We start from the raw sequence: 25,299 nt of genomic DNA on the forward strand, positions 1-25,299 counted from the left end.
ACCAGTTTATGATATGCAGCAGCTCTGCCACATGGTAGGGAGGGAGTGCCCAGATGGCCCAGGAGAGATAATTAAACTTCTTTTTTATTTATCTCTCCCCATAGGCCGCGTGGCTGTCAATGAGCCTCCTTGAACTTACATCAGCTGTTTAGCTGCTGTAAGTCCATGAAGCCTCAGGGCACATGACAAAGCTGCAAGGGTTAGATCAGCTGAAGTAGGCCCTTCATAGAATTGGGCCGTTTATCATGCTTTTCTAAGCTTTCCACATTTATGTGACTCTTTTGGCGGTTCTTTCCCAGTGGCCCTGGATTTCACAGCACAAATTCATTTTGTTAAAGCCCTCTCATAGCCGGAAAAGGCATAGATGCAGCACATTCTCTCAAGACAGTGAACCCTCTGGGGATCACGATGTTTTCATGAAATCACTGGCTTTCTTTGGGACAACAAAATATTGGATTTCCAGCAGGCCCTGCAGGGAATGCCAATCGGCAAGATTCTCCATGTTCTCTCAAGCTTCCAAAGGCAACATGCTCTCATTATTTACACTTACAAAAAGCAGACAACACAAAGTAATGAAAAAGTGCCAAATAAGGTAATCTTTAAAGTACTGGCCATTCACTGATACTGGACAACTATGTACAACTCAAAACTGAGGCTTCCAAAGCAGTCCAAGTGGTCCTCTTGTGTACCCTCATATGAAGCCAAGCAGAGCAAATTGGACCTGCCACCTATGGTCCTGTTCTCTCATATAAATGGAATATTAGAAATATACAACTATGTTACATCATACACATAAAAATGGTCATGTCGCGCTTCAGAGTGCTGTGCAAAAATATATGCCTCTTGTTATTTAAAATACAGCAGTGGTAAATTATACATCTATTTCATACAGTGTCTAGCAAAACTTAAATATCTCCAAGTTACTGTATATAAATATCTTTCTTGTAAACCAACATTTCCTAACCATGTGCCATTTCTCAGTTCCGCTTGGGCTGATTGCTTTCTCCATTGAGCAGGCTACTTTCTTGCTGCTCTGCTAAAGCTTGCCATTTTTGCCTGTTCTTCCTGCAGCCATCCAGCAAAGGGTAGCAGGCCTCTGAGATGTGTGTCAGCGCCTGCAAATGGAAAAACAAAGCAGACCAATAAAGCCCAGCAAGGAGTAAAATATCCTTCTCTATCTTTTTTTTTTTTTTTTTTTTAAGGAGTCTTCAACTGAAAGCAACATGTTGGGAACTGAAGTACAACTGATACTAACAGCATGCCTAGAAAGCAGCTTCCCATGCTTCTGGCGGTGGGCTGTAGTTCAGAGATAGTTATGGGGAAAACTAGCCTCTCTCTACCACAGGGATCAGAAAAGCAAGAAGACTTGGTGCGCAATCCTAACCAACTTTCCAGCACTGGATAGCTGTGTCAGTGGGGCATGTGCTGCATCTTGTAGTTGGGAGGCAATCATGGAGGCCTCCTCAAGATAAGGCAATGTTCGTTCCCTTACCTCAGAGTTGCATTGCCCTTACCTCAGTGCTGGAAGGTTTGCGCTGAGGTAAGGATCCCTTAGGATCCAATGCTATGCAACTTTCCAGTGCGATGAAGCCATAATGTAGCTCTGAGGTAAGGAAACAAATGTTCCCTTGCCTCAAAGTAAGTGTCTTCCTATCTCATATTTCTATCTTCCATATAAACCAACACTTCAGAGCAACCAAGTTTTTTCTCACAAACTTACATTTTCCATTTGCTGAGGCACCTGTCTCAAACCCCCATCCCTGTAGGAGAAAGGCCCATAACAGGAAATATCCACAGTTTCTTTTTTGGCAAATTCCCAACTCTCATCCAAAGTCACTTTAAGCAAAGCTACAGTGACAGACAAGGCTAACACAATTCTCTTTCTTATTATTTAAAGAAATCTGCTGAATATACCCCTTCATTATATACAGACCCTTCAGGGTACAATCCTCAAATTACTTGCTCAGGAGCATTTCCTTTGAAATTAACATGGCTTCTTTTTAATATGCCACTGAAGACTTCAGCCTGGGTGTTGCAGTTCCACTTCACACAGACAGTCCTGAATCTCCTACTTGCACCCTACTCCTTTTGAACAGCATGCACAGCACCGTATTCAGCATCTGTAGATAATGCAAGATGCAAACTGTCATAGCACACATAGCACATGGGCCATTTCATATAGGGTACCTCGTAGAGCTGTAAGCAGATGGCATCAATGAATCCAACCTGCATGCTGGGGATTTTGCTCTTTTTCTCTCGGTTCATTAAATCCTGGAGAGAGAAAAAAATCACACAAAGTCCAATTTTGAATTGAAACTAGTTATATATTTGCCAAAATGTGACCCAATTCAGCAACATATATACATGCTAGTAGAACATTACCCTATTATTGTCACAATTCTCAGCCTGTATAATCTTCAAAGTTGAACCTCAAATTCCAGCGTAGTCCTAGTGCCTCTGGGCAGCCTTGGGTCAATGGTGTCACTGGTGCAGTGCTGGCTGGGGTGGTTTCACCCCACCACACAAGACCCCTGTACTTACCTGGAGAGATACACAGCACCTGGAAGTTATCTGACAGTGACGAAACGACGTCATCGTGCACACCGCTGAATTGCTTCCAGGGTGGCCATTACAACCATTCAGTGCCCATCCACCACCAAATGCAGCATGTGCCTCCACTTAGTGGAGGCTCAGGTGGTGCACCTGTGAACCCATCAGGGACTGCCACCCACCTCCCATTTGCTAAGCTGCTTCAGTTTTTCTATCTGTAAAATGGGAATTTCACATATCTGATGGAAGGACGTAATCATTCAATTTGAACAAATTCTGGAAATGGAACCTCAAATTGGTAGACTCAGGAATCTGTGATTCCAAAGCATATTAACAAATATTTTAATATATAAAATGTTGCTCTGCAGTGGATGCATGGAACTTAATGCAACCCCATAATGCTATACTGTTCATTAAGATACTGCTGCACACACAATTCACAGAAATTTACTTCTCTGTGAAAAACAAAACCTACTCCAGGCATTCAAGTAGAAGGTAAACACTGTTATAACCGGAAAAGAAGAATATTGGTCAGCTGAAGTAACTTGTTTCTCCACAAGGGCAACCATCAGCAAACTCACCATCTACAATAGTCCTTATAGAAAAAAAAGCTCCTTAAAATTGGTTAGTCTACTTACTGTTGGCTCTATGTTGAGTTCTTTCCTTTCTTTATCTCCTTGGTCAAAGAATTCTGCAGCGACAAGTTCAGCTATCTATAAAAAAAAAAAAAAAAAGGAAATACCACTTTGCTATCTTATAAAGATTTGATACAAAACATTGTGTCTAGAATCAGATAGAAACACTAAATTTTGTCCATGATGACCCTGATTAAGGTAACCAGAATTGCCTCTTAGTAAGAAGCACTTTTGAGATAACTGTAGCTATGTCAGCAGCACCATTCAAGTAAGAGGCAAGGAAGAATCTTGTATATTTACCAGGTGATGACTGGAAGCAGAACAACTTTCATTCTATTACTTCTCTACCTTTCCATATAACATTTGAGATATTTATAATCAGGATTGACTTCCAAGGAGGCCAAAGCAAAATGTTTTAACTTAAACTGTGAATTTCGTTTCCTATGCATTCATTTCAGGTTCTGAGGCCCTAATTTTGCAAGCCATCTATTAGCTCCTGGAAAGTCCCAAGGAATCTGAGTTTCACAACCCAGACATTCTGACATCTTCTGGCATCATACTGAATATGCAACCTACAGTAACAAAATGCTATGGCTGCAAATGAGATGATTTAAAAATGGACAGAGGAACAGGTGGCCCAATCCTAAAAGGCTTCCCCGCTGGAGGAACATGCATTGCTACAAAGCAGCCATGAAGTGTGTGCTGCTGGAGCACCAGCAGGAAGACCAGAGCCTTCCCATACAGGACAGTGGATTGATGGAGACCCACCAGAGCAGGTAAGCCCATGCAGGGGGTGATGACAGATCAGGCGGGGGGGGGGAGGATCAGTGGTGCATGCTGGATCCCAACCCCTTTCTGGGTTTGATCCACGTTCCTGGGTCAAAGCAGACTTGTACCAGCAACTGAGCTGTGATAGGTTCAAGTTGACCCATACAGGCTGCTGGGGCTCACCCCAGGGTAACCAAAACTCCAATGTGGGATGCAGTGGAAGCCATGCCATTACTGCTGGATCACTGTACAGGGAGTTAGATAGGATTGGACCATGGAGGGCCACTGTTTTTGTCAAAATTCCAAAAATAGGACATCAAGTTTCTGGTAGTCACTTACCCGTTGCTGAACTGGCCATGGCTTTGTTATTGCTGACAAATCACAAGCAGTCATCAGCATTGCTCTGTAGAAACCATGAAACAACATGACACAGTTGCAGCAAAACACAAATGGCCACTATATCTTAATACATAAAAAGCAAATGATAACTAGAAAACATAACAAGGATTCATAACATCAATTGATATTGGTGTTTAAATTGCTAGAAATATTAGATGTTATTGAATGTGTCATCTTTGTTTTCCCTCTGTCCTTGACAACTCTAGCTAGGCTTGCCAAAACAAAATCCAATCCTTTGACAGGTTCATAAAGAAAACTGATAGTTCTTTCAATTTTGAGAGCAAAGGTAAGCCCTATTTGCTGACAATGATGGGTTGTTTTAAATTTTTGTCACTAAGAATGCTAAGGCTAAAGGGCGCAATCCAGAGTTTCATTTAGGCTGACACAAGTCCCTTGCGCTGGCCCAGGAGGGTTGCAAACGCTCTGTAGAGTACCTTGGGAGTTGCGCAGCCTCCACGCTGACTTGGGAGGGAGGGTTGCGTTGGCTGACCTTGGCCAACAGAGGGGTCTGGGGAGGACAGGAAGAAGGCAGGGAGGAGGTGGGAGGAGGCGTTCCGGGGTGGGGGAAGGGTGGACAGAGGACAGTCCTGGGAGCGGGCAGGCGGGGAGTGGGAGGCGGGGCTGGGACCCAGCTGTTATGCCGGACCCCAACCCCGTTCCCCAAACAGCACAGAGCAGCTTGAAGCCACTCCATTCTTCTCGGACTTATGCCACCTCAGGAGGTGGCACAAGTCCGAAGAGACCCATTAGGGTCGTGGTGGCTTACATGGGGGTAAGGAAAAGAGTTTCCCCTTGCCTCCGGCTGAGCCACATCTGGCCCCAATCTTGCACTGGATACAGTGCAGGCCTCCTGGCCTACCTATTTCAGCGCAAGACAGCTTTGTGCTGCACATTTCATATTTTAAATTAGATCTATGCAGTTCCACACAGCCTCTGCATACGGTCGGATGTGGGCTGGGGAAATTCTTCTTCATCATGGACGCATGCCAACAGTCATGTGTTTAGCTTCAATTAACTTGCACAATAGTATGTGTGAGATGAGCCAAACAGCTTGAGAAGCTCACTGTACACTGCTGATGCTCAGAAAGCTGAAAAGCCATCACATGATCAGCATCATTTGATGAATGGGCTAACACCACACCTGGCCACATACAGAAGGTCATATGAATGACTTCTTCAAGCAGTGCTGCATTACATGATGATTAATTCATAATTGTTGCTTCAGCAACCTCTCTGCAGATGGAACAATTGTCCCTAGACTTTAGCCAAACCTGCCCCACACGGAATAAATAACCTTCCTGGAAAAAGAAAGAGTACAGATTTCAACAGGTCAATGCTTCAGGACAATGCACCTGCCACAAAGGAACAATATGATATTCTGTTAGACCTCCTACATCTGCCTGGGGATAACAGGAAGGCTTATACAGTCACACAACCAGTTGTTCCCCAACCTTGATCAGACACATTCTTTCTGTTCCCTTACAGTCCAGCCCAACCCAACCAGTCAATTTAACGAGTATTTGGCAATTCCTGGCCTAGGCTAATGTTACTAATCTAAACTCACCTGCAAAAAGCCAGAGATTATATTATACAAGAACTGTCCTTTATACTTACAAAAATAGCTCCTTTTGATAAGGGTCTTCCAGGTTAAACTGTTTCTTTCTCAAAAGGTCAAAAAATTCTCCACGTCTCCTTAAAACAGTAATGTATAATTTGTTAGGTACCTTTAAAAAGTCTAGACACTGTACAATTGTTATATTATGAACAACAATCTAAACAAAACACAAAAACAGTTCTACAGCTGAATGGTGACATTTCCAAGAACAGAAACTATTTACAGTAGTGTAATTGTAACTTACTTTATGTACAGTGCAAGGTCTGTGGCAAGAATAGCGTGCTTGATCATTTTCAGGGTAGCTTTGTATTCTTCAACAGAAAGGCCACTGAGAATCTGGTTGCCCTGCACAAAAGACAAAACAGACAAATAACGAAAGTGAGACTTGCAAACTACATACTGCAAATCTTGTAGTCTTTCACTGACTCAGAACACTGTAACTGAGCAAGCATGCTCCCTTACATATACAGGTGTGCGTCACTTAACAACCTTCTGCTTAATGATGGGCCACATATATGAAGGTGGTCAAAGCACGACAAAGAGCCTCTTAATGAGGCAGTCCGAACTCCCACAGCCCGCAGCAAAATGTCTGTTTACACAGCAAAGAGGCTCTTAATGCAAAGAAGAGTAGTCTATGCAGTAGTCTATGCAGCCAGCTAGTTTCTGACAGGGATTGTTTGATTACACAACAAAGGCACTAGACTGGGCTGAATGTTCATTTAACAACCTAATCACATAAAAATGGGGATCAGAGAATGTATTTCCGTTGTTAAATGATGCACACCTGTATACCTCAACTGCAGGGGAAGGCAAACTATATCCTTGGCTTGCTAGCCAAACTGTCTAGGAAGAAAATTCATTCCCAATTTAAAAATAAGTGATGAGTTACTTTAACTATGAAGTTCATTCACTGTAGTTCTCTAGAGAAATCCACATATTTTGCTTTGAAGATAAAAAACGGTTTATAATTTACAAGCAAGAACACTAGTGCTAAACCTATTAAATGATCAGCATGATAAGCAGGCTGAATGAGTTACTATACTCTGGTCTGACTAGGCCTTGGCATTTTATATTTATGTTTTATAGCAACATTATGCTGCTGCAAGAGAAGGTATGAATCTGCAGCTTGTGGATGTGGCTAGAATTGGGCTTGATGCTGTTTCCTCCCTGTTCTGCTCTACCTTCCAGGCACTCACATCTTACTTATGCATGACCTTGCATAAGACAATTGCACTGGAACAATGGCACAGCTTGAGAGGGTGCAAAGCACTAAGTTTTGCAGGTGCCTGAACGCCTGACCGTGCAAACAGGCCCCCCCCCCTTTCGGAGTCATTCTGGGCAGTGGGAGCAAAATGGAGGCTCCCACCACCCAGAATGGATCCAAAGGAAAAGGAGAGGGGCTGCTTGCATGGTGCGTTCAGGCACCTGCAAAACTTAGTGCTTTGCACCCCCTCTACCTATGCCACTGCATCAGAATATTCACACCATCTTGGGTTGCTGCACTGATATAATGTTCTGCATTTCTGTAAGTTTGCTGTAGCAGTACAATGATGGAAATAATGCTGCTCATGCACACACAAAAAACCCCCCAAAAAATCAACAAAAAAAAACCTGCTCCCAGTCTTGCTTCACTGCATGGTGCATCAGGTCTTTGGCAATACCTGGAATGGCTGCTTTGGCCTTCTTGTCCCAAAAAGGAATTTAAAAAGTTGAGAAGAATGAATAATCCTGGGAACCCATCCGAAACTAAAACTAAAAATGAACCAGGCAAGGTTTTCCTCCAATGCACACACAATAAGGAATGACTTACTGGGGTATTCAGGATCATCAGGCACTGATCAAAATGGTGATGTTCCATGATGGAGTGACAGTATAACTGGGCAAGGGGATGTTCACTTCTGAAAGCAGAAAACAGAGAGGACACATCAAATGCAACTGTCACACAGCAAACTGTTGGCCAAGTCAGTCAACTTACGGCTTAAATATCTTATACATGACCTATCCAATGCTTAAGACTGCTTACAAATACATTAACATTAGAAATCTTAAAACAAGAAAAGAAGTTTAAAACAATAAAACCACTCAAAGTAAAATTTAATCCAACGGAAAAGATAGCATGCAATATAAAAACTTATCAATACACTTTCAACAGTGAAACTACTGAGGCCCCAATCCTATTGTGGCCTTGTACTGGCGGCCCTATCTGGTGGCACAAAAGCCAGATCAGTGCAACAAATGGCTAGAGGTGCAGCTTGCATGTCAGCCTCTCAAGAAGCTTTCAGTAAGTTCGCAGTGGAGGTGAAGAGGCGGAGGTTTGGGGATCTTCTGGGGAAAGGAGAGATTAGGGCAGGGGGTGGTGAGTGGGCAGATTTCAAAGGCAAAGGTGGATGCCAGATCATACCCCCCATTTTTCTGTCCACCCTGCCCTCTTTCTCTCTTATGCTAACTATATAGCAGGCAAGGGTCTGACAAGACCCATAGGTAACCAGGAGGCTTATACTTCCCTCTAGCAGGCCTCCTGATCACCCTCCCAACATAGGGTGAAGTGCACACAGCTCTACTGCAGCTGCATCTGTGTCAACGGTAGGACATCGGATTGGGCACTGAATCTATAGACAGCAATAACTCCCAATCTCTTTCATGGCTGATTCAGTATCTAGTAATGTGGTCAACTGTAACAGAGGGATCGTGGGTATTTCAAATGTTAATCCACATTCTGGAGCCAGAAAACCAATGGCCCAATTTGTCTACCAGCTCAGACAGAATGCCATCTTGAAGTATCCCTGCCTTTGCCTAATCAAGAGCTTACATCTCCCCTAGCAACTCTTCACATCTCCTAAGAGGCCCACTTTATTAACTGAGGCTCAAAGCCATCTTCCATCTTTTTATTTCTGAAATCAGATTCTTTCAAAATTTGATTCCCAGGTGTAGACCAATACTATTGCTTAACATTTAATCAAGTTTATACTTAGCAGGTAATTGCATAAAGGTTATGGAAAACATAGTACCAACAGCAAATTGGTGCCCTTTCTCATGCAAATAATGATACATGGCCCTTATTTGCTGCTCTGTAGGTAGACTAAAAAAAATATGGAGCCAACTTAGTGTGATGGAAAGAGTGCAAGCTCTAAAGATCAGTAGAGGTAGAGAACGTTCTCAGACACAAATGAAAGTTCTCAGAGATGTTGCTCCACAGCAGATAAAAGGAACTGTGCAGAAGTGTTTCCACTGTCCTCTTAAAGCACATGTGAAAGGGCTCACTATTCTAAGGAGCCAGGCCTCTAGTTGAAGGATAGATGATTCTGGAGTCTATGTTTGGGTGCAGAACCCAGTTGTGGAACTCCACATATTGCACATAGAAGAATAAAAGTTCAAATACAGAACACCCCCAAATACCGAAAATTGTTCATTAATCAAAGTGGGTAATTTAGGACAAGCCATTGTAAGATGATGTAAACCACTAATCTATTTTAAAAGGTTGTATGAACATGTTTTTGTATTGGATCCTGTGCTAAGACAGTGCAGCAAAGAAAACTACAATTATCTGAATAGAATTCATGGATACGAATCAGGAGCAGGCAGCAGACATACTGGAGTGTAACCTGAACCCAGCCTGTCCTGGTTTGAAAGACAAATGTATCCCATTTCCCTGCCACCAATTCATAAGCAAAGCAGACTGAAGGACCCCATTTTTATGACAATGACACAACTATAAATTTGAATAATGATACACTCATAGCACATAATTACTTATGGAATTCATTGCCACAGAAACATAGTTGGGGTTGATGTTAGCTTAGCTGCCTTGTTAAAAGATATTCAAAAAATGCACAGAGGCTAGATCTACAATGACTATTATGGATAGCTGACTATGACCCTCCATGTTCAGCGGCTGTTTCTATCAGATGCTAGGGACAAACAACAGGGGGTGGCCACTCCATTGTGTCCTGCTTCTGAGCTTCTCAGGGACATCTTGTTGACCCCCCCTTGTAAACAGACGTCTAGATAAGATGGACTTCTGTTCCAATTGTGATCTGAATTAGATGGGGTCCTGATGAGGGGAGGGGATAGGAGCACAGGGACAGAAGAAAAGCTTTTTGTGTATGAAAAGTCCTTAAAAACCATTTCATGCAATTTTTGTATATCATGCTTACTGTACTGCTTTCTGATTTTTTTAAAAATTTTCCAAGAAAAGAATACTAAACTGAGTGTCCCAAGTCTCCCTCCTCCCACAACCCACAAAGAACAACATGAATCCTCATTTTCATCTGGCCTTTACTAGTTTGAGGGATGAAAAAAAAATCTCTAGAACCATTTTTAGTCTAAAGAGAAAACGTTATGAAAATGCAATAGTCTCTGCTTTGTGGCGTGCGTGAATTTTGGGCTTTGCTGTCGACGACATTTTCCCAGGACGTTTTTGGAAGACTGATGATGCATATCCACATGTTTTCCAGGAAATAATTTATTCTTAAATAAATAAAGTAAAAAATAGCCAGCTAGTTTGAGTCACTGCAAATCTGCAGGTTGCTGGCAGCCTGTGAAAAAAGAGAGGTGTAGAGATGGGGAGGTGGAAACAGAGTGACAAGCTGAGTGAAAAGGTTCCATTTGTTTTTTCCTCATATTATCAGTTATCTTGAACTGAGACATTTTGCCATCATACTTGTTCTTTGGCAGAAAATTATAACACTGCAGCTTGTGATCTTCATATGGAAGAGAAAGGGGCACATTTTTGTTTCACCACATGAAAACTTCTGGGAAATTTTACTTCTTTCCAGTTTCAGAAATGGTCATATGAATGGGACCATAGGAACAGCTCTCACAGCAGGAAGGGTGGAGCGGGAGACATCAGTGATCTGGATGTGTAACATTTCTTCCTGTGTGAATCCCAGAAGCGAAGCCCCTGGGTTACCAACCACTAGGCAGAAGCATCTTGATTTAAAGCGTCCTTGACAAATATTTTCCCAGATGTTCCATTATACCTCAGCAAAGATGATTCCACAAATCATCACAGGCAGAACAGTCTTCATAGGCAAGTGTATAGAGATTTATCACCCTTTGCAAGACGCTTCTCCAAATATGTGCATAGCAGAGCTGTGACATTAACAGCCCAATCCTATGGGCATCTTTCACCAACAGAATGAGTGTTCCATTAGCAGAAGGCCCATACTGTAAAATGTACAGTATGGCGCTACAGCTGCACTGACAACATGCACAGCGGAATTGCTGGAGACCATGTGTGTGCACCAGCAGAGCACACAGCCACTGCCAGACAAAGTGAATTGGTGCAGGGGGTGGAAGGGGGAGGCTTGGGGCCACCAGGAGGTATGTTGGGGGCAGGGGACAGATACAGGAGGCAACGGTACCATCAATATTCTAAGCCTCCTAGCCAGCCTCAACATGCCCTCTTGGGTCCACCTGGACTTGTGCCAGTCAAAAAGCTGGTACAGATCTGAGTAGACCCATTCAGAACCATGGAACAGCAAAGCAGGCAAGTAAGCATTTTGTTTGCTTCCCTCTCCAACATGCAATGGTCTCTGGCCAGCCCACAGGATGCTGCAGAGGCTTTGCTGCATTGCACAGGGCAGCCAAGGATTGGGCTGTCAATCAATTACTTGGTAAGAAAGTAATTTTTAGTCCCTCCCAATTAATTGGGCAGCAGGTGTTTTAATTGATTTAATTGAGCAAGTTAACTGAGTTTACAAAAACTGTTGGTGGCAGGCACCTTCTTAGAAGAGACATGTCTCCTCCTCCCATGCTCATGAGGGACTGCCTGCTCCAACATATATTTGTGCATCATCTGCAAAACCAGTGACATGCTCTGGCTAAAGGAGGGAACTGCAGTAAGGGAACTTGGGCCAGCATGAACGTATATGAATGGGCCATAGCAACTAGGAGATTCTGCTCTCACTGCATGTTTCTGAGTACAAATAGTCTTCAACTTGCACGTGCTTTGCCTAGTTTCATTTTGCCTTAAACTGAAGAGAACCTACATCTCATACCATGCCTATATATATTTTCTAGGAGCAATGCAAGCTGAAGATAAGCAATTTCCCATCGGTCTCCCAAATCAGTTCTTTTCTATTCTCCTTTACTTACCTCTGTATGTAAGAATTATTCACTCCTCTGTGATCTAAATCATGGCTCAGAGCTGCGATCAGCAAAGCAAGTACCTCAGTGTCAGTAAGGCTGTTCTGCATGCAACATCAAATGCAGAAAAAGGGATTATTGCACTTGCCATGGAAATCTCGTTCTGAAACTAAGCAATGATTCCTTTCCTGACTGTGGGTATTGGGAACACATTTTCCATTGCAGATCCAGTTTCTTTCTATCTGAATGAGTGTGTCAAAACCTTGGATCATAACTGGGTTTATGAACATCATGTAAGCTGATTTGGTAAAGATATACTACATCCTGAAATCTCATAGCACTGTGGATTCCAGCAGAGAGTGTGGATCCACACAGTCACCAAAAAGTTTGTTTCTCAAAGTATACATCAAGACTTCCCCCTCTCAATAATTACCAGTTCATTAACGTACAACAAACAGAAGCTATAACAAAAATTTATTCCTAAAACATGGAGAGCTCTCCATTTTCTACTTTCTTCTGTTATCTAGCAAATTATTTGGATTCTCAAACTCTTTTAATTTTAAAGAAAACATATTTTTTACTTCTTATGGCATAGAACTTAAGAACACGAAGACAGTCACTTATCCGCTTATAGGTGATGGACTTCTGCTCTGTTTCTCATCCTGTTCCTCTCCCCATACACCTGCGCTATTTCTGCTTTGGCCATGAACAAGTACCATAAGCTGGATCAGGTCACATCTAGCCTAGCATATTGCCAAAACAAATGCCTCTTTGAGTTTTACTGACAGGACATGAAGACACCAATTCTGTTTGTTTTGTACACTGCCTCCAATGACAGTGAGCATTTAGCCAACTATGCAGAGCTCCACATATTTATTGGAACACCCACATTCACATACAGAGCTTCCCGAAAGGAGCAGCTGACACCAAAGTAGTCAAACTGCATAGAAATACTGGTCTGCATAAAGTGCCAACTCTACATGATGCAGCCCCCTATCCTAGGTTGTGAGTGTGCTTCCTGCAATTGCACACAGGGTGTAACATGTGAGATGTCATGTTCCTGGATATGGCTACAGCTTCCAAGTGACAATTTCTGCAGATATAGCGGCCTTTTTCAAGCCACTATGCTAACCGTTATTACTGCTCGGAAACTTAACAGTTAATACAGAGATGCTCTGAGTGACATACCACATTCTACAGGGGATTGCATTCCTAGGGACACATCACATGGAGCATTCTGGATCACATGAACTTGGTTTTACTTTGACTTCAATGTGATGCGTGCTGATTAAAAGAAAAGGATACTGAAAAACAAACGAATCGAAGCATACCTGAATTTTCCCTGACTTTAAAGCAGCAAACATACATTGGGCTGTGTTAAAGGCATGTCTCCAATTGTGGTAGGCAACATTTTTCCGATAATTCTTCCGCACGCTTAAAATCCATCTGCAAAGGACCTTTAAACAAAACCATGGTTCAGATCAACATACAATGACATCTTCTCTGTCTGCACAGACACGAAAAACAAATTCCATTTATCATTGCTGTTCACATCTGGCTTCCTTACAAGCTTCATGGAGCGGAGTTAGAAACAGACACAAAAGAACCACATCAAGAAAAACTACTCTGCTGTTTGGGGGCTAGTTTCATCTCAGCAGAAGAGCCTTGCGTGAGAACAGTGACTGGAAATTCAGAGCCAGTTCTCTCTTTGCGCACAAGTTCACAGAACAGTACAATGTCACCATCTCCTTCTGCTCGCTGTCCTTCAGATTACTGCCTCCACTAGGCATTTTTTCAATATGAATTGCAGCCATCCATGGCATGCTGTTTGAGCAGAGACTATAAGTGGAAACCATGCCTTTCTTCACATCCATTATTATCGAAAGGTGGATATGGTGGAGAAAGGGGGATTGGGCTGACTGTGTGGCCAACAACTACAGTTTCTTGAATAGATCAATTGTCATGAGAGTCATTCTTAATAGCACCTAAGTAGCAAGTGACAATCTCTTTTCAAGGCTCAGAGAAGATACTATATGGTTGATCATTTGAAGGTTGAAACGGAGAGATTCTTTATTGCAGTCTGCTAAATACACATCTGAAGGCCCAATCCTATCCAACTTTCGAGCCCTGGTGCAGCCGCAATGCAGCCCCGAGGTAAGGGGACAAATGTTCCCATATCTCAAGGAGGCCCCTGTGACTGCCTCCCCACCACAGGATGCAGTGCACACCCCCTTGGCACTGCTGCACCGGCACTGGAAAATTGGATAGGATTGGGCCCTGAGCCAAGACTGAAAACTAGAAAAATACCTAAGTTTTTTGAACAATTTTTGAGACCATGTTTTCAGGCACGACTTTGTTTATATTAACCTATGCCAATCAGTCTCCACATTTATTTATTTGTGCAATCCTGTAAAAAAGTTTTGGACAAACGATAATTACTAATCAACAGCAATTACTAATTCACACACACCCAAATACATTTGGAAGCCCTGAACTTTCCAGTGAGATCCAGCTACAGTTCTGGTGCCATGAATCATACCTGAAGAAGAAAGACTGCTTCTTCATTAAGGCTTTATGTCATCAAGGAAATCTTCACGACAGATACCAAATGAGGGGGGCAGACCAGTCTACTGGACATTAGACTAAAGCTGCCTCACTGATGAAGATGATGTTCAATTTTCTGTGGTTCACAAATGCTTTAATACTGATTATTCTAATAAGCTACACACTTCCAAAAATAAAACAGCTGAATTGTCACACTCCACATACCACAGGATTCTCACCTCATGTTTAATTTGGAAGTTTTGCACAAGGTTAAGATCTGTGAACATACGAATGGTGCACAGAGAGGTTTCCATATCTGACAGTTCAAAGTCACTGAAGTAGAAGTCAGTGAGCTGGAGAGAGTGTGCAGATGGTATAACAGCAGCCTTGAAGGGGGGAAAACAGAGAGAGAACAGTAAAGAAAAATGTAGTGAAAATGAAAGCAGCATTTGCCCAGGTTTAATTGTCTGCTTGTTGTCTTATATACAAGCTACTGCAGGCATTTCCAGATGTCAACATAAGGAAAGGGGAACTTCTTACCATAAACTAATTCAGCCATTTTCAACCACTGTGCCATGGCACACTGGTGTGCCGCGAATGGTCCCCAGGTGTGCCGCGGGAATTTCGGAGAGGGTCATTTATCAATAAGACCATTAGGGGATGTAAGCCCCCATTAACAGCACAGTGTGCCTCGTCAATTGTCAAAAAACCGATGGTGTGCCTTGACCATTTTAGTGCCTTGCCAGTGTGCCGAGAGATGAAAAAGGTTGAAAATCATTGATCTAATTACCTGTAATTGCATTTTATACCATGACACGCTGTTTTTTCTAGAATAATCTTAGTAAGGGAGAAGTTATAGCTTGCTATAAGAGCATATGGTATGAATTTAAACAGGTGATGCTGCCTCATTCAGAGCTAGACCAATACAGGACCATCTATCTCGAGTGTTGTCTATGCTGACTGACAGAAGGTCTCTGAAGCTTCAGGGGCAAATGGTCTTTTCAGAACTATAGTCTTTCCCCTGATAAAATTTCAGCATTCAGTTCATGTCATCTATAGCTAAGATATTGGGACAGTAAAGCTGACAGTGACCTTTGACAGTCTGTAAGAATATGCAATAGATACATATATTGGATAGATACAACAGTGCTTTGATTTTCTTAAAGCAGCACAATACTGTTCTCTATTTGGGGCAAATATGTACAGTACATTGATTGGCTTTTTATATACTTTTAAAAATAAACCTTTCCCCACACTGCTTAGAATAGACAGTTTTCTTTTTAGACAGTGACTTATCTCTGTTAGAAATACTTTTCATGTTTATGGCTTAAACGCACAATTGTGATTCTTCTCCTAAAGAAACAATAGAAAAATAAACCCTTCTTCCCTTATCCAAGCTCCTCTAATTTGGATCTTTTCCTGTGATGCACAGTGCATTCTCCCCATAAGCAGATCAGAAAAATGAGAAACAGTGAGTGGTTTCTTTAATAAGAATTATTCCTTAATAAAATGTAACATCAGGCCTGGGAGGGGAGTGAGACTGGTGGAGGCCTCCTCCGCCAAATCCTAGCCCCTCCTGGCCTTGAGAGCCTGACACGGGGCTTCTCGAGTCTTTGCCAGCTAAATTCTAAAGTCTTTGCCAGCTTTGCAGTTCTGAGAAGCCCCACTGAGCAAGCTGGGGCTTTACTCAAGGTAAGGGGATGAATGTAACTCCAAGTAGACTTCTAGCCTGCTCAAATCCAGAACAGGATGCAGCAACTACTGTTAAGTGCCAGTGCTCCTGTGCTGGATAGACTGAGGCCTAAATCTTACTGTGGCTTACTTAAAATCTTGTGTAGCAAAGTATGAGATTTGCTGATTCAGGGCCTGCACATGAATAACTTTAACTGTATACTTAAAATGCAGAGAAGTTTATATTTCAGAAGGGGATGGGCACACTAACCTGTTTACATCTATGAAAGACTTGGTAAAAAAGCAAATACACAACCACTCTTTTTATAACTGGATGACTAATGTTTGTTACCAAGTATAAACTATAGCTATACATCTGAAACACACTGGTTGAAAGTAAGAGGTCTTAGGCAAAGTTTTGATGGGCCTGCAAAGTAAATATTTGTTACCAAATTTAACTAAGCACGAGCATGGGAAAAACTAGTCCCACAATCTCTTGTATGAAAACAAGTGAACAAACTTTGTGATCTTGACAGCTACATGACTTTTAAATTCCCTCCACATTAATTAGTAGGGAGAAACCTTAGAAGCCTTTGCAAAAATTTGTAAACAGGATAACAATTTGGCTACTGATGAAATGAACTGCCTCAGGGACTCTGGTTCCTGCAACGCCGCTGGAACCAACCGTATTGGCCTCTGCCTTTCCATTGGACCATTTCAGCGACGTGGAGAGGGGGGATTTGCTGCATGGGAAACAGTCTATCCTCCATACCTACTTTACCCAGGCTTCGCACACTGGAGAGGACACTCTGTTCCAGAACCACCATTCAGAGCATGACACCATAGTCTTCTGAGACTGAAGGATGCCAACAACAACTGATGAAATGTTAATAAATCCAGCTATAGTTCCACACTAGAAATCTGGCATTATTGATTATTATGGCAACTTTTTCCTTAATGATGAGAAAACAAGTTTGATCCTTACTCCGAGGCTACAATGACAAAATGATCAATTACAAATAGTTTCTCAAGGTGTGCTAATTGTTCTTTGCCTTCCTTGACAACCCATCTAATGTATTTATCCATTTACCCTAAAACTCTCTCCCCCAAGCTCTGGAGATGCATTAACCAAAACCTCCTACAAGCAGGAATGAGAGAAAAAGAGTACTGACTTTACTGTAAAGCATTGAAATTGGATTAAGTACTGAGTGAGTAGTGTCCAGAAGAGAACTCACTCAAATGCACTAACACAAGCCATTTCTCTGTGCTCTTCTTCCTGCTGTAATCCTGATCCCTCAAAAAAACACCACTCCAGAAGATCAGGGAATCTTCAGCAAAGCATGTGTTGAGATGCAAGAGCTCAAGAGAGAACACTGGGAAACTATGAGCAGGGCAGTGCCTCCACATGCTGTTTCCAGATATTTTCCTGTCCCTCATGCTGGATTCCATGTTATTGCTGTGGGGCCCCTAACCCTCACCACCAGGCATTTCAGAGGAACAGGGAACTTCATAAGGGATAAAAAAAGATTATTTGTGCTGTTGCTCACTACATCTGTGTTCATCTAGATGCAACTCAGTGTGTACACACTTAAACACAGGCACACTACCACAACTATATGGTGCCACCAGTGCCTTGTCCTCTAAATTACAGCAGATTCACAGCCATAGTAAAGTCACTGCATGGTAGTTTTCTGACGCAGCAACTGGTCTTTAGAAAGTATTCAATACTAGTCGCCTTGAAAACCTGAAAAAGTAGGCTGATGCAGGGCAGGAGGTGGTAAGCTGTATTCATGACACACAGCATTCATGGAAACTTTCTGCCACACAAAATCAGAATCATAATGGATCCATCATGTGAGGGAACACCCAGAATTTAGAGTGTATGGACCCATTCAGGCCCCCGTTTGGGCCTAGCTATGAGCATAAGCAGGGTGCTTTGGCCAAAGTAGGCCCTATACTTAGCTGCTTGGGTCAACAGGACATTTTAGAAGATGCCCCTTGAATGCCCCTTTGTGTCTGTGTTAAAGAGGAAGTGGTGTTGCAGACACAAGGTTTGACTGCAAGAAGTTGTTCTGTAGAACCTTTTGCAGTTAAAAAGAAAACAGGAAACTGCTAGCTAACTGCAACAGACAGGTAGTTAGAAGAGAAAAGAGACTTTTGCCAGCGTGCTATTAGCCAATGTAGGGAGGGGGAAGATGGGACCTTTACAGTAAGAAAGATTTCACATATTTAAAGTGCCATATTTAGTAAAAACATGCTGGGCAGGAACTGAGTAGTTGGATGTGTAGGCCGGGACAAAGCGTCACGTGATATGCTGTTTGCCAATCAAGAATGTGTCCAAGGCTTTGCAATTTGCATTTTGCCAATCAGAAGTCCAGCCAGTGCTTTACAATGGAAGTTTGTTTGTATATCAACTCACACCCCCCAAAAAATAGGTGTCACAGACTTTGGAAGCTCTTCCTCTGTGACCATCAGCCGGCTGAGAATAAAAGCTTTACCCTGCACATGCCTGATCTCGTCTGATCTTGGAAGCTAAGCAGGGTCAGGCCTGGTTAGTACTTGGATGGGAGACCGCCTGGGAATACCGGGTGTTGTAGGCTTATACCATAGTCTTTCGAGACTGAAGGTTGCCAACCAATCATTTCCTTGAAACCTCCTGGTGTCCACTTCTTCTTGCCTGAACCTGCAACATTTCGATTCGTACCATGTTAAAACTAATGTGCAATTTAACCTTCACTCCGGCAGCACAGTTGTTAATACTTTGAACCTACACAGGCTTTTGTTCCACTGAAACAAGAGAATCCTGGAAAAAATGTTTATTTTCAAACTACAAGATTGGATCCAAAGAACCAAGAAAGGAAGAAAAATAGCCACTAGCTATGTTTTGCAACTGTCCAAGATCACACCATGCTACTGAGCCTTGGTTGTCTAGCAATTCTCATGTTTCTGCTTCTGCAAGGGGTTGCACAAGCTGCCACACAAGGAGAACATCTTTGATTTGTGTCTCTCACACATTGTTCGAGCAGATGTAAAACACCTTTCTGTGAATGGAATGAATCTTCCAAGAGCAAAAGACACTTTTGGATAGTGATGTCAGACAATGATAGCACTGCAGTCCTGAAAGTTCTTTTCCAGCTAGGACTTTAACCCAAGTCAGAGAAAATAAAGCCTTTCTTCTCACACAGTTACTTTCTTTGCTGTTCTGAAGACAGGAATGGTGAAATAGAAGAAGGGAAGGAGGTTTTTCCTGCCACTACACTCCATCACCTGGAATGCACTACAACTGCAAGTCAGGCACCAGCCGTGTTGGAAATGCAGAGGGGACAGAGATAGATCTCCCTCCTTCCTTTTAACCCTCAGTTTCTGCTGGAGCAGCAGCAAAGATTATATGGGTATGTGGAACTGACTGGCTTTGGATGGAGGAGGGCAGATGGTAGCAGTGGCTAAGGAGGTTTACAGGGAATTTGGGGAAAGGATTGGACCCTATTACAGTCCCTAATGGATCACACTATCAGGGCACTATAGGGCCTGAACTGGGCTTGGAAAAAGCCAATCTATTTTCTGAGGGGAAAATGGTTCTCCAAGTCCAGTTCTGAGCCTGAGTCAGATGGAGGCAGGATGGTCTCATCCCATCGCTTGATTCAACCCAGTGCTGGAGCTTTACATAAACAGCCTCTTTCCCTCAGAATATCCCATGTAGCCATCCTTCAAGGGGAAGAACAGTACCATACTATATTTGTTTTTCTTGAAATATTTCTTTAGGCATGTTATGAAATGGTTTGTTGGCTAGAACAATGTGGTTTCAGAGACCTATTTTAGGTACACAAAAGTATCTGTGCAAGTGGCAGGGACTATATTGCTCTTGACTGGGTCACAATAGGCTATCACTCAAACTGGGTCAACATATTCGAAATTCATTAAATAAACAAACAAACCGGACATACAACTTTAATAACTTCCACACCTAAAATGTACAAGTGCACAAAAAAGACAAGTGTTTTAATTATTTCCAAACAAATGGAAGACATAGTTATGTAACAGCTTTTTAAAAAAATAATTGCAATTCTTGCATGTTGTTGCTAATGCAGTGACAAACCTAGATTCTGAGTCCAAGTTAATGTCAAATTAATAATATTACTTCTCATGGAATTTGAGACAGGTCCAGCATCAAGGTAATAGTTCTGTCATGAACAAAATAGCAAACAGAAAAACTCAGCCAGTACCTCTGGCCCTATTACTGATTTATGGTGTCCCTTTCAAAATTTCACATTTCAGTTGGAAAATATGTACCCCATAGAAGTTAATCATGATTTGATAGCTCACCATGTCTGAATAAAGTCCTCTAATAAGAAAAAAAAAGTTTTGCCTGTATTCATATTTATGAAAGACTATTATCACATGACAATTCTTGCAGAATATTTAAGCCCAATTTTTAAGCCCTAAATGGGGCGCAAAGAGAAAATGAGGGCTGAACTCTATTTCTCCTGGATCTGAGGCTCAGGCACTTGGACATAAGAATCTACTTACCCTTAGAAACGACAGAAAGGTAACAGAGAGGATGAACTGGGATTTTGCTAGTTCCCAAGCAGAATTGGCACTCAGGCCCAAATGATACTCGTACATTAACCATTAGTTGTTGTTTTTTCAATGTTATATAGTTCCTGGACTGGGACTATGCTGAAGGAAGGACATTTTAACTCAACCCCAATGCAGATGAAGGGTCAGTCCTATGCATTCTATTTGCCAGGAAAGAAAGAAAAATCTCTTGAGCACCAATGATAGTTTTTTCCCCCCTCGGCAAATAGGACATGTCACACACACACACACACACACACCCGGCAAGGCTAATGTCCCCTCCCCCCTGTTGTGATCTCAATCAACAGTGTGGGGGAGATCTGACAGTTATTTAGACATTGTTTTTGAAGGATGTGCTTGCAAAACTTGTGCTTAAAGGAATGTGTTGCAGGTCTAAGTCTCAGCTTTCCCTTTCTCCTCCTCTTTATTACAACAGGAAAAAGCAGAATGAGCCATAAGCAGTAGACCTGCTTTGTTCCCACAGATATGATCCCGATTTTCTCACCAAGCTAGGTGTACCCAGGAGATCATGCAGCGTCCTGAACTCTTGCTTCAAAGAAACAGGTGTGAAGTTTTCAAACTAACCAACAGAAATGATTTAACAGAAACTGTACTTTTAGGGTGTCTGCACGTCTTACTCTTTGGTCCAAGTTAGTAGAACAAATTATTGCAAGCCAATTAAAACAAGGACAGTTTATATCTAACTGCCTACATATGAACCCTAAAGAACAACTGTTCTCAACTACTAGATCATAAAAACAAAGAAAAATAATAGGAAAAAAATGTCATTACCGCTGTGACCTGCAGTTCCCTCGTTTCTTCTTCTGCAGCTGAAGCATGATAGGAAAGGACCTACAGGAAAAGAAAACAAGCTCATTATAAAATTAAAAAGAATTGATAAAAATACTTAGATTCCACAAAGTTCTTCTGGTTCTCCCAGAAACAGCTCACCCTACTCCGCTGATAGATCAAAAATCTAACTGGTCTAAAGGCACTTCAGCAGCACAAGTTCAAGCAAAAAACCAAGGATACAGTGTGTGTGAATGCAGCCGATCTGAAGACTGCATTATTGGAGGTCCTGAAGAAGTAGTTCTGCATCTGAATCTCAGTTCTACACAGATTTAATGCCTGCCCCCATAGTTGCAGAACTATGATCTGCAAATTGACAGCCAGCTCTGGGAATGCAGCTTTTCCCCCTCCTTAGCCTGAATTCTACCTCCCATCTATTATTCCGATGGTGTGGTGGTTTCAGAGTTGGACTTAGATCTGGAAGATTCAGGTTCAAATCCCCCCTCAGCCATGAAGCTTCCTGGGTGACCTTGGGCCAGTCACTTTATCTCAGCCTCACCTACCTCACAGGGTTGTTGTGAGGACAAAAGGAGGGACCCAAGTACACCACCCTGAGCTCCTTGAAGGAAGGGCAGTATAAAAATGTACTGCAAACATCTGTGCAGTAACTACTATTTTTGGCATCCTTCAGTCTCAGTATCGTGCTCTGAATGGTGGTTCTGGAACAGCTTCTAGTGTGGCTGAAAAGGCCGATTCAGGCGTGACAATCCCTTCCACACTGGCAGCAAGTGTAGTCTGTCACTGGTCTGTCTCCCTGGCTATGGGCCTTCCTTCTTTGCTTCTTTGCCTCAGTCTGTTGGGCAAGTGTCTCTTCAAACTGGAAGAGGCCATGCTGCACAGCCTGCCTCCAAGAAGCCAAGATTTCCCACCTGTTGAGGTCCATTCCTAAGGCCTTCAGATCCCTCTTGCAGATAACCTTGAATCGCAGCTGTGGTCTACCTGTAGGGTGTTTTCCCTGCACGAGTGCTCCATAGAAGAGATCCTTTGGGATCCAGCCATCGTCCATTCTCACAACATGACCAAGCCAATGCAGGCATCTCTGCTTCAGTAGTGTATACATGCTAGGGATTCCAGCTCATTCCAGGACTATGTTGTTTGGAACTTTCTCCTGCCAGGTGATACTGAGGATGCATCTGAGGCAGCGCATGTGGAAAGTGTTCCGCTTCCTCTCCTGTCATGTGTGAAGGGTCTAGGACTCACTGCAGTACAGAAGTGTACTCAAGACGCAAGCTCTGTAGACCTGGATCTTGGTATGTAACTACTTGGTAACTACTATTAATACTAGTAAATTTCCTTCTTATCCAAGATTTGAACCCAAGGTTTGGATTCACAAACTCTGGTTTGCAAAGGCTTGGGATTAATATTTATCAATATGAACAACTGTGCAGATGACTACTAAATCTTAGTTAAGGCAAACAAAAGGAGGGAGTGTTGGGAGAGATAGAAATGCAGAGCATGCTGGGAGAGACAGAAAATTCCTGAGGACAGCTCCCAATCTGCAAACCATGGTTTGCATGGAAACAACATTACAATCTGCACTGGACCTTAGCTAATTAATGCAACATCAATCTCAGTGCTTCCCATGTTGCATTATTAGTGGGAACTTGCAAGTATGATTTATTTGAAACACTTCTTTCCTACCCTTTCCAGTTTCAAAAATACCTCAAAATAACTAGAATAATTAGCTGCTACCTTGATCTCCACTAATAATGCAGCAGCCAAATTGGTCTTCAATTTCTAGCACAAAATCAACTTACACTATCCTATTAACCTTAGTTAATAGCTTTGTACTTGGTTTCTTGGCCTGTTAGCACAAACTCATATGAGCAGTTTACCAGCCCTTCTCAGCATGGAGGACTCCTGAGGACAGCAAGCCATGGGGGAGAAAAAAAATCACATCGTTGCCTTAAATGAGCAAAGAACTCTTTTCTTTTTTGAAAAGAAAAACACACAGGATTTGAAAAGCTTCCATGTCCCTGTATGAAAGACAAATAGCTTACAGCATGGCTCTAATTATAACCTTAACACGGTTGTCATAATAAATCTGCTTTTTTCCAAGGGTTTGTAATACAGGCATCAAAGAAATTCTGTCTTGGAAAAATGTTGGCAGAGGTTTTGTCAGTCTAGGAGAAAATATTTTTCATTTAATGAACAAATTGAAACATATTCTTGAGAGATGTGAGCAAAGGAGAGAATAACCTTACTGTTTGGTTGGATTCACGTCAAACTCGTAAGTACTGTAACAAAAATTATCACCTGAATTTTCAATTTGCTCACAAGGCTTGTTTTTCTTAAGAGGTTATGGAATCTGAGTCAATAACAGGTCACACGTAGGTGTCCAAATTAATTTTCACAAAGCACTTTAATTAATGAGAGAGGTGCTGCAACTAGATGCATTTAACACCCCTAGATACAGACTGAGAACCAAACTGATGGAAGAATCTCAGCTTTAGAAATATTGCAGACATTCTGTTTACTCAGTAGGTGCAAGTGGATCCAAAGTCTACAACATCTCACTGCCCAGGTTGCTTTGGAAGATGATAACTGTAAACCTGGATCCCCTGCTCAAGTCTCCTTTCATACCACGATCATTAACGGTAACAGTAACTAATTCAAAAGTCTAGGGCCAGATGACGTTCATGCCTGATATGGTTTGATGCAGATAGAGGAAGCCTACAGTAATCTTGCTGTTGCTTCAGGTACTGGTTTGTTTGAAGGGCTGAGCCAAAATCATCACAGGAAACCTCAGACAAGAAGAAGAGGATGTCCCAATGCCTAAAACCACGTCCTTTTTCTATGCAGTAGGGCAAACCTAGATCAGTCATCCTGTGCCAGTGTACAGTGTGTTCAAGAAGGCAGTGTTTGTGCCCACAGCTAAACCTCCAGAGAACAGTTAAAATACAATAATCCACCGAATGCCATGCAAGCATATGGAAATGCATAAGCAAGCAGTAAATTTAAAAAAGGGGGGGAGAGAGAGATCCCCAAGCTGATCACTGAGCCAAGTTTGGTTGGCCTTAAACTCAGCAAGGGAGTTCCAGGAAAGAAACAGCTGTGAATTATATAAAGGCTGCCTTGATTTAGCCTCACCTCTAATGTCACCATCTGTTTTGCCATGGCTCTTTCCACAGCTTCATACATCTGTGTGTTCTGGATCCCCAGGCCACAGAAGATGACAAAAGCTTCTAGAAACTGCTCATCATTTCTGTTGAAAGCCTTTATTTTTCCTGAATTTTCTTCCATTTTGTTTACAAGTTGACAAACTCCTAGATGGATAACAAAATTAAAAGGGAATTTTAAGCACTGCAAATTTCTGTTTATTTATTTTTTAATTTCCTAGTAGTTGCATGGCAGCATAACTCAGGGTTTATACCTTCATCCAGGAGAAGGGCCTACTGCACAACCATGTCATACCAGTGCATAATCTCTTCTTAGCCATCAATTAAATTAATTAAACATATTTTGAGTAGCAATCAACACTAACAAGACTGAGAACAGAATGAATCATCATTAGTTCTATAATAATATCAGATGAAAAAATACTTAGGACTGAAGGATATCCCCAAGAGTCTCAACATATAAACTGTAACCATAATAGATCTAGGG

General features: G+C 42.1%; 1 protein-coding gene and 1 pseudogene across 1 annotated transcript in view; one reads left to right on the forward strand and one right to left on the reverse strand.

Annotated features, from left to right (window-relative positions):
• Positions 1–942: 942 nt before the first annotated feature.
• The window catches only part of PDE5A (phosphodiesterase 5A), an 85,613-nt gene continuing 61,256 nt past the window's right edge, over positions 943–25,299 (reverse strand). The window contains exons 10-21 of the mRNA XM_066631966.1: positions 24,784–24,959; positions 21,637–21,696; positions 14,838–14,984; positions 13,386–13,511; positions 12,064–12,158; positions 7,778–7,865; positions 6,212–6,312; positions 5,967–6,044; positions 4,293–4,356; positions 3,189–3,263; positions 2,188–2,271; positions 943–1,115 (exon numbers count right to left, since the gene is read on the reverse strand). Of these exons, the coding sequence (XP_066488063.1) occupies positions 978–1,115; positions 2,188–2,271; positions 3,189–3,263; positions 4,293–4,356; positions 5,967–6,044; positions 6,212–6,312; positions 7,778–7,865; positions 12,064–12,158; positions 13,386–13,511; positions 14,838–14,984; positions 21,637–21,696; positions 24,784–24,959 (1,232 nt within the window). The 3' untranslated portion in view covers positions 943–977. The remainder of the gene's footprint in view (positions 1,116–2,187; positions 2,272–3,188; positions 3,264–4,292; positions 4,357–5,966; positions 6,045–6,211; positions 6,313–7,777; positions 7,866–12,063; positions 12,159–13,385; positions 13,512–14,837; positions 14,985–21,636; positions 21,697–24,783; positions 24,960–25,299) is intronic.
• On the forward strand, positions 18,748–18,869 carry LOC136656680 (5S ribosomal RNA; annotated as a pseudogene).

This window comes from Tiliqua scincoides, chromosome 6 (assembly GCF_035046505.1).
Source record: "Tiliqua scincoides isolate rTilSci1 chromosome 6, rTilSci1.hap2, whole genome shotgun sequence".
Taxonomy (NCBI): Eukaryota; Metazoa; Chordata; class Lepidosauria; order Squamata; family Scincidae; genus Tiliqua; species Tiliqua scincoides.